The sequence below is a fragment of the Nomascus leucogenys genome, chromosome 14 (genome assembly GCF_006542625.1).
Source record: "Nomascus leucogenys isolate Asia chromosome 14, Asia_NLE_v1, whole genome shotgun sequence".
NCBI lineage: Eukaryota > Metazoa > Chordata > Mammalia > Primates > Hylobatidae > Nomascus > Nomascus leucogenys.
Window position 1 is genome coordinate 42,254,845 of NC_044394.1, and position 9,112 is coordinate 42,263,956.

The following is a 9,112-nucleotide window of genomic DNA, read 5'->3' on the forward strand; positions in this document are numbered from 1 at the left end:
GTCAGTTTCTCAGATTTTCAGAAAATAATGTCTAATTATAAAATTTTAAAAATATATAGAAGAGTTTTTGGCCAGGCGCAGTGGCTCACCCCTGTAACCCCAACACTTTGGGAGGCCGAGGTGAGTGCATCACCTGAGGTCAGGAGTTCGAGACCAGCCTGACCAATATGGAGAAACCACGTCTCTGCTAAAAAATACAAAATTAGCTGGGCGTGGTGGCACATGCCTGTAATCCCAGTTACTCACGAGGCTGAGGCAGGAGAATCGCTTGAACCCGGGAGGCAGAGGTTGCAGTGAGCCGAAATCGCGCCATTGCACTCCACCCTGGGCAACATGAGTGAAACTCCATCTCAAAAAATATATATATATGTATATATTATATATATATATATAGAGAGAGAGAGAGAGAGAGAGTTTTATAATAGCAATACAAAATGAAACCATCATGTATTTCACAGATAAATTTAAAAACTGAATTAAAAAGTATATCAAGTCCCATTTTTTTTCAGTTTGCTGGCCTGAAATAAAGTAATAACGGCACAAGCACCCACAGCAAAGACAGATGGTCCTGGCATAACTAAGGGGCCCTGCCCGGAACTGGCTATCTCACCCTCCAAGACTGAATGGGGTTTAGCAGGGCATGGGAGGTGGTGGCTGGGCAGATGGAGATGACCAGGAAGTAGGAGCTCAGGATCTCAGCAGGCCAGGGCTCCTGAGACCCAGGAACCGGGGTCTCTACCCACCCCTCCCATGCTTTCAGTGCCACTGGGGAAAAGAGGTGAGGCCAGGGGACATGGCTGGGACGGCTGGGCTCCCTGGCCTCCCAGCCCTGGACAGAATGCTGTTGCCAAACCCTAAACAGCCCTGAGGCCAGCCTCGGCCTTGGAAATGCGGGAAAGCAGCTGACAGTGAGACGGGGCTCCTGGCGTACGAGTGGGGCACGGGCATCCTGGATGGTTGGGGAGGGGCCGACAGGCACTTCACGTATTACAACTGGGGATGTGGGTGAGGGAGGGAATCTGGTTTTGTTACTTGGCAGTGGCTTTTTCTCCCCCTTCCTTTTTAACAATAAAATCCCATTTGGGTCTTGATGGTTGTGTTGGAAATTTGACCTTGTCTGGAATGTGGGGTGGCCATGACTAAGATTCAACCAACTTCCCCTCCCCCGAGTCCCCATCTACCCCTGGCTCACTATATAGCACCAACCTACCAATACCTGGGGGAGAGGGGTTTTTCTCTGGATCCTGAGGCCTCTCCCCATGGTGGGGCTAGGAAGGTCCATTATGTCCCTATCCCACCGGTCTTCACACCTGCCCAGGCACCCTCCCAGGAGAGGTCAGGGATTTGGGGCAGCCCGGATGCCAGAAAGTCTCACAACCCAGATGAGGCGGTTGCCCCTTGAGGTCAGGGCTCAGAAACTGCCCAGCTAAGCCCCTCAGCCTCAAAATGAGGAAACTCCTGCAAGGGGAATGGGGTGCTCCCTGACTCCCCCGCAAGGGGAATGGGGCGCTCCCTGACTCCCCCGCAAGGGGAATGGGGTGCTCCCTGTCTCCCAGGCAGGTGGGTTGCTGTGACCATGTGGATGCTTTTACCTGCCCTAGTTCTGTGTCTGGGTTGGGGGAAAAGCTCAACAAAGGGGAGTGAAACCCCTAAACCCCCTGGCTTGTGGGACCCTCCCTGGGTTGTTTTTACCCAGAAACTGAGTGGTTCAATCATCCCCTTACCACTCAGAGCAACAGTTTATTCAGGACCAAGAACGTTCCTTCAAGTCGGCTGTGAAATCAGCTCTTGAAACCAGGCATCTTGTCTACCACGCCTCACCTGGACTCCACCCCAGCCCTAGGGTGGCCGGCCCCTGGCCATCCAGGGGACCAGGCTTGTTGCCACCTCCACGCTCGCCTTGCCCTTCCCAGACCCAGAGGGACCACCTAGGCCAGGCCTTTATTCCCAGACCCCGAGGCTACTTGGGGGTCCGGATGAGGGTGTGGTATACGGGCTTGACGATGAGGTGCAGATGCAGGGCGTTCTCCACCAGATACTCCGAGTTGCGCCGCTGCAGGTCGGCATGAGCCAGGAAGTCGCCGGCCTCCTCGCTGCTCTGGTGGAAGCTGTAGGCGTGGCGGACCAGCACGCGGCCCTGCTGGCGCGCCCCCACCAGCACCGTCTTCTGGAAGCTCACGCCCGCTGCGTCGCCGCCGCTGCTGGCCGGCGTCACCACTAGCCGCGGTCGGCCGTCCTCCGGGCGCGCGGCGGGCAGCACTGTGCCCGCAGTGTCCGCGTAAACGGGCCGCAGGCTGACGGGCAGCAAGCGCGGCGAGAAGAGCACGTTCCAGGTGACCCGGCGGCCCGCGTCGTGGCCACTCGGGCCCGGCTGCGTCTGGAAGCTGGTGCTGCGGTCGTTGCGGGCCGGGTTGTTGATGACCCACGGGGCGCCCCAGGCGGGCGCGAGGTAGTTGCGGGGCAGGAAGGCGCTGCCGTTGACGTCAAAGAACTTGGCGTAGTGCAGCGGCGACGCGGCGTGAAACTGGTAGGCCTGCAGCAGGAGGTCGGCCACTGCGGGGCCGTGGCGCGCCTGCAGCTGGAACAGCTGTGCCGGTGGGATCATGGGGTAGCGTATGGCGCGCAGCGCCCCCTCGGCCACGGCAGGGGGCGGCCGCGCGCGACCCAGCCAGGCCTCCAGCGCGTGGAACAGCTCCAGTTCATCCTGCAGGACCAGGTCCGAGCGTTGCAGGAGCTGCCACAGCAGCTCGGGGCTCACGGCGCCCCACTCGGCGCTGGCCGCCACGGCCGACAGGTTCCAGGCCAGGAACTGCAGGCAGCTCTCGCGCAGGGCCTCGTCCCCGGTGCCCACCGCGTAGTGGTACCAGCCCACCGCCGGGCCCGCGCCTCCCGCCAGGTGCGCGCGCATGTAGTGAGCCACGCCGCGCTGCAGGGAGGCCACGTCGTACTTGGTGGCCAGTCTGTGCAGGGGGATGGCCTGGGTCAGCAGCACGGTCAGCTCCCCGCAGTACAGGTACCTGCGGGAGAGACCAAGAGGTGGGGCGGGGTCAGGGTGGTACCCACCTCCCAGCATAGCTTTTTCTGAGTCCACAGGGGACCCGGCCTGGAGTTGGAGCTTCACGGTCCGGGTGTAAACACAGTGGAAGCCCCACCCTGAGGCTTCCCATGTTTTCCTTTCAAGGACCCTTCCAGGCCATTCTTACTTCACAGGCTCTTCTTTCCGTTTCCGTGGTGATGTAGAAATTGCCTGCAATGACTGTGCCTCTACTAGGCGTGCAGCTCTAGGCTGGAACAAAACAGAGGTGGCTCCTGCCGTTGGGGTTTCCATTCTGGTTGGGATCCATGGCCTGCCTTCTCCTTGTCATGAGTCTGGGCAAGTCACTTAATTTCAATGAACCTTAGGCTAATCAATCATCTAGGAAAGGGAGAGTGGCACACACCCCTCAGGGTTGTTGTGACAACAAGAGGAGAATAAAGAATCTTGCTACAGGCCAGGTGGGTGCCAGTGGCTCACACCTGGATTCTCTGCACTTTGGAAGGCCAAGATGGGAGGATTGCTTGAGGCCAGGAGTTCAAGACCAACTTGGGCAACATAGCAAGACCCTATCTCTACAAAAAAAAAATAATAAAGTTAAAACATTAGTCATGTTTGGTGGTGCACACTTGTAGTCCCAGCTGCTTGGGAGTCTGAGGCAGGAAGATAGCTTCAGCCCAGGAGTTCAAGGCTGCGGTGAGCTATGATCATCATGCCACTACACTCCAGCCTTTTTTTTTTTTTTTTTGAGATGGGGTCTCCCTGTGTTGCCCAGGTTGGTCTCAAACTCCTGGACTTGAGCAGTCCTCCCACCTTGGCCTCCCAAATTGCTGGGATTACAGGTGTGAGTCCCCATTTCTTTTTTGCAGCCTCACCTTCCTTTTTCCTCTCCTACTGTTGGTGATCACTTGTGCTGAGTATCTCCTCCTCTTACTTCTGCCGCTGTCCCACTGCTCACCCTTCCTGCCAGTCCCCACTGGCACATGGCACCACACTTGCCTCTATAGGAGTGCGGCAGCCACTGCCAGCCATCTTCCCCAACATCCATTTCTCCCCTTTCCCCTGCGTGATTGCCTCTGGGAATAAAAGACCATATTTCCCAGGCTCCCTGATTGTGGCCTTGGCCATGTGACTAACTGCTGGTCAATGGGCACAGTTTGGGATTTGCAGGAGGGCTGGTTAAATGCAACTGATTCAGGGTAACAGGAAGACCCTTTTTGCCCTTCTGTCTTATCCCTCTTCCTGTTGCCTGGAACTTGGAAGCAATGTATAGAATTCTGCAGGCATCTCGTCTGAGCCGTTAGAAGAGTTACTTTCTTAGACACTAGTGTGAATGGCACCCCCTGAGCAGCACCATGGCAGGAGGCAGGAGGTGGAGAGAGCCGTCTAACTTTTTCAGCTCCCTAGCCCTGTGGTTCCAAACCTGGCCAAACACCAAAACCACAGCGATGCTTTAAAGTAAAAAATATTCCTCTATAATGGAATATTTAGGAAAATAAAAAGTAAATAAATAAAATAAAATAAAAAATGATTGCCGGCCCTAACCCTAGACCTGAAACTGACGATCCAGGTTGGGATCCGTGAAACTGTAGTTTTTTGTTTGTTTGTTTGGTTGGTTGGTTGGTTGCTTCGTTGGTTGATTTTTTTGAGACAGAATCCTGCTCTGTCACCCAGGCTGGAGTCTAGTGGCACGATCTCAGCTCACTGCAAACCCAAACTCCGCCTCCCAGGTTCAAGCGATTCTCCTGCCTTAGCCTCCCAAATAGCTGGGATTACAGTCGTGTGCCACCACACCCAGCTAATTTTCTATATTTTTAGTAGAGACAGGGTTTCACCATGTTGGCCAGGCTGGTCTTGAACTCTTGACCTCAGGTGATCCGCCTGCTTCAGCCTCCCAAATTGCTGGGATTACAGGCATGAGCCACTGTGCCTGGCCCCAAAACTGTAGTTTTTAAAAGCTGTCTATGGCCAGGTTTGGAAACAGCTCTGAGGGGGTTACCAGGAACCCAAAGTGACATCAAACTGCACAGATGACACGGGCAAAGACAGGGAGCTGTACAGTGGAAGAAGGGATGCAGGGGTCACTGTCATCCCAGTGATGTCCGGGGAAATGGACATAATCTCTAAGGGCCTGTAGGTGGAGGAGCCGGGGGCTGAGGAAGGGATGAAGCCTCCCCTAGTCTTCCCCATCCCCACCTGACGAACTTGTCGAAGACAGCGGCGCAGTCCCTCGGCTCCTGCAGCACGGCCTCACTCTGGTTACTCAGCAGCTCCCGGAACAGCTCACTGTGCAGTCCCAGCAGCAGACAGTGGGTGTGGAAGACCCGGACCTCACCGGTGCCCACAGCCTGCACCCACAGAACCACATTGCTGGCGTTGCCCTGTCGCAGCAGCTCCTGCAAGTGCTGGAGCACCGCCTGGGAGTGGTTGATGGAGGTGCCAGCTGCCTCCCCGCCAACATCGGCTCTCTGGGCTGCAGCAGGAAGGAACACAGCACAGCCTGAGAAGGTGCCCGGGCCCAGAACCTCGGTCGGGGGTGGAGAGGGACCAGCTGGAGACATATGCATGGGTGTGAGCAGAGGGCAAGGTGGGCCTAGGCGGGCTGTGTATGCATACTGGTTTGTGCCCACGAGGCGCGTGGATGCATCTGTGCACACACAAACATCCTGGGTGGGAAGATCATGCCAATGCAAACCCCAAGAGGATGCTCTTGGAAGGGGGTGCATTCAGGCAGGGAGAGGTTGTGCTCAGGTTTAGGACAACATGCCTAGAACTCATCTCCATGCTGCCAGCCCCCCAGGCAAGGGTTGAGGAAACTCGTGGTCCCACCCTTCTCACTTCCTAAAGAATTGTCCATCTAACCCCTCGGAACAGTAGTCAGAAGTGGTGCATTACTAACAAATACTATATGCTAGAGATTCTCCTAAGAGCTTGGGATATGGCAGTGGACAAAGCAAGCCAAGTTCTTATGCTCATAAAAGCTCATAAAAGCACAAATTGACATATCAGACGGGTAAGACACACACAAATAAGCACTCCAGTTTTAAAGGAGCCAGCCAGGGAACCAGTGTCAAGGCAGGCTCCAGCCCTGCAAAGGCCCTTGAAGGGAATGGGCCTGGGGTACTGGGAGCAGGGACAGTGTTAGGGAGGCCAGAGCAGTGGCAGGAGAGAGAGGCGGGTGTGAGACGAGGCTGCGGGTGTGGAAGGGAAGCTGTTTTCCAGGCCCAGCCCTGCCCGCTTGGGTCCTGATCTCTGAGACAGAAGCCCATTTTCTGTAGGTGGCCAGCAGGGGACAGGAGAAAGGTGAAGGGCCAGCTGGTGCTGGAATAGAACTTCCTGGGTAAGTGAGCATTGAGGCTGGCCAGGCCGGCCCTTTTCTCATGCTCCGGGATGCCCTGACAGTCAGATGGGGATGTGCATTCAGTTACAGAAACTGTCAGCAGCTTTCTCAAGCTGAGAACAGCGAGGGGAGCCTTGCAGAGGGAGGTGGGCGGGGGCCTGATAGCAGCAGATGGGCCCCGGCCACATGTGCACGCACAGCACACGCAGGCCCGCGGTGCACACAGGAGAGAAGGCTCGCACAGGAGCAGAGCATCTGTGCATGAGAGAGGGAGGCTGAGGGACAAAGGGAGGGTGAAAGAGAAGTGGGTAGTGCGTTTCCCAGCCCTGCCTTCCCCAGCTGTCACTTTGAAGGACCTGAATGCTGATGGCATCCCCATTCAGCCTTTGCCCAGGACAATGGGCAATGGAGGGTCCTCTTGTCCTTAAGACCCCTGTCCACCTGCCTGCCAGGCCTCTCCTTCCTTCAGAGAGATGAGTCCGTGGAGCTGTCCGGTCCACCCCGTACTCTCCCCGGCAGCTGGACACTGCCCCCTCCTGGCCAGCCGCGTGCAGCCAGGGCTGGGACATCCTGCCCCTCCACCCTGCCCCGCACCTGGCCCACTGCCCGCTCACCTGCACGGGTGACCAGGCCCACCAAGGTCAGCATCGCCCAGAAGCTGCCCCAGGACCCAGGCTTGGAGTAGCCTCTCCTAGGATCTTTATGCTCAGCCCCCAAGTCCACTGGAGGGACGGTGAAGCCCAGACCACTTTGCTCACATCCCTCTTCCTTATATAGGATCCAGCACAAGGGGACGGCACCCCCCTTCCTGCTTGGCCTCCCTCCCCTACTCAGCCTCCTCCATGGATTGGTGGAAACTGGCCCCAGCTGTTGCCCAGGCAACCACTTAAGCCAGAGAGTGGCAGCCCCGAGGGCTATTGTGCTGCCTGTGGGCCCCCAAGGGAAACAGATCCGGAACCCTCCTCCCCCAATCTCCTTACCACCCAGCAGGGCTAGCCATGCCTCTCCCTGGAAAGTTTCAGGCTCTCTGGAGAATAGGCGAGGGGCTCCAGGACCACTGGCAGCCATTGGCCTGAGGGTCCCCAGTTCCCTCCCCCAACCCCAGGCCTCGGCCCTGGCATGGAGCGCACTTGGCAGCGTAGTGGCTGGAGCACCATGGTAAGCCGGCTGCAAAGGAAGGGCCTGGAAGAGGAAAGGAGAGGCGGCTGAGGCTCCCACCCCTCCCCCACTCCCATTTTGGGGTGGGGCAGCTCCTCAGAGAGAACCTCAGGGATCTCTCGAATAGGGGCTCATGGGCAACTGATGTCAGTTTCATATTCTTTGTTGAAGAAGGTTCCTGGAATGCTGTGGGGAGGGTGATGGGCTGGCGGGAAAGTTCTGTGGGGACTGTGACTGTCACTTCCCCCAGGGGCAAGCTGAGCCAGGTGGCAGGGCTGGGCATAGAGCAGATGCACCCTTCCCCGTGCACCACTGCATGGGCGCCCCCTGCCCAGAGCGGGGCTGGCCACCTTCTAGCTCTGCGCTCCAGCCAGCCCAAGGCTGGGCACTGTCTGCCCTGCTATTTCCTGACTTGAATTCTCCTTCCCCAGGTGGCCTCAGGTCTCTGGGTTCACCTCCTTGGAAGGCTTGTTTTAGCAGCTTCTGTCTTATTTCCAACTGTAATTTTTCCTTTTCCAGGCCAAGGAGGCAGGCTGCAGACCTGGTGTTTCACTCCCACTGTAGGGAAACTGAGGCAGGGAGCTAGGTTGCAGTCTCAGTTGGGTTAGTGCAGAGGAGTGCTCTTCTAAACACAAAGGCAACAGAGAGAGGAAAGTGAGTCTGGAGCTCCGCGGAAGCGTGTGTGTGTGTGTGTGTGTGTGTGTGTGTGTAGGGTGGCATGCTGTGAGTCTTCACCTTTGCAGGGAGCCAGCAGGGTCTGCCCCAGCTCTTCGTGGGAGGGACTCCTTTGAGCTTGGCTAACCGAAGTAGGTGACTCCCAAGCGATCTGACTCCGAGGCAGGGCTCTGGGTTGGGGATGAATTGAATCTTCCTCTCCCTGGCTCTCTGGATCCCAGGGGCCAGCTCGATGCATTGATTTCTGCCTCTGGCTGGCACAGAGACCCAACAGCTCCACCCCCTCTCTGAAGCCGCGGAGAGAGCAAGAACTGGGTCTGGCACCTGCCTCATCCGGGTTGGCAGAGTTGGAGCTCTCCAGCCCAGCGGAAACCCCTCCGGCGGCCCTGACTTTCATGCCTGGCTCCCCTCGTCCAAATCCACTATCCCTTGCCCACTGGCTGCCCGCCTGCCCTTCCCATGGGCTGTACCATGTCCTGGCTCAACCCAGCAAGTCCGAGTCTCCATGCAGCAGGGCAGCCCTGGTCCCTGAGGGCATTCCAGCTTCCAAGCACAGTGCTTTTGATAGGAATGTTATTGATGATAAGAGAACCCGCTACTCAGAAAACTGTCATTTGGTATTTGTGCCTCTCAACTCCAGCGTCCTTCAGCCTCTGCATCAGTCATTCTTTGTTTTGTTTTGCTTTTCTAGAGGCAGAATCTCTCAGTTGCCAAGGCTGGAGTGCAGTGACGCAATCATAGCTCACTGCAGCCTCAAACTCCTAGGCCCAAGTGATCCTCCTGCCTCAGCCTCCCAAGTAGCTGGGACACAGGCAGTGCCACCACCCCCAGCTAATTTTGTATCAGTCATTCTTGAAGGGTAGCCACCTGCATTAGAATCTCCCATGCTCTACCTTGGAACCAGA

General features: G+C 56.9%; 1 protein-coding gene across 1 annotated transcript; it reads right to left on the reverse strand.

Moving 5' to 3' along the window:
- Positions 1-1,960: 1,960 nt before the first annotated feature.
- LOC100585024 (BTB/POZ domain-containing protein 17-like) lies at positions 1,961-7,442 on the reverse strand. The gene is made up of 4 exons (XM_030827079.1): positions 7,355-7,442; positions 6,989-7,096; positions 5,231-5,507; positions 1,961-3,017 (listed from the first exon to the last, which is right to left on the reverse strand). The coding sequence occupies exons 1-4, from the start codon at positions 7,440-7,442 to the stop codon at positions 1,961-1,963; spliced, it is 1,530 nt and encodes a 509-aa protein (XP_030682939.1).
- Positions 7,443-9,112: the final 1,670 nt, after the last annotated feature.

Excerpts from the sequence above, each read along its gene's own strand:
- LOC100585024 (XM_030827079.1), bottom strand. The coding sequence starts at position 7,442 with ATGGCTGCCAGTGGTCCTGGAGCCCCTCGCCTATTCTCCAGAGAGCCT. Across the intron at positions 7,097-7,354 it reads ATGGCTAGCCCTGCTGGGTG|TGGACTTGGGGGCTGAGCAT; the intron begins GTAAGGAGATTG and ends CCGTCCCTCCAG. Across the intron at positions 3,018-5,230 it reads GTCTTCGACAAGTTCGTCAG|GTACCTGTACTGCGGGGAGC; the intron begins GTGGGGATGGGG and ends TCTCTCCCGCAG.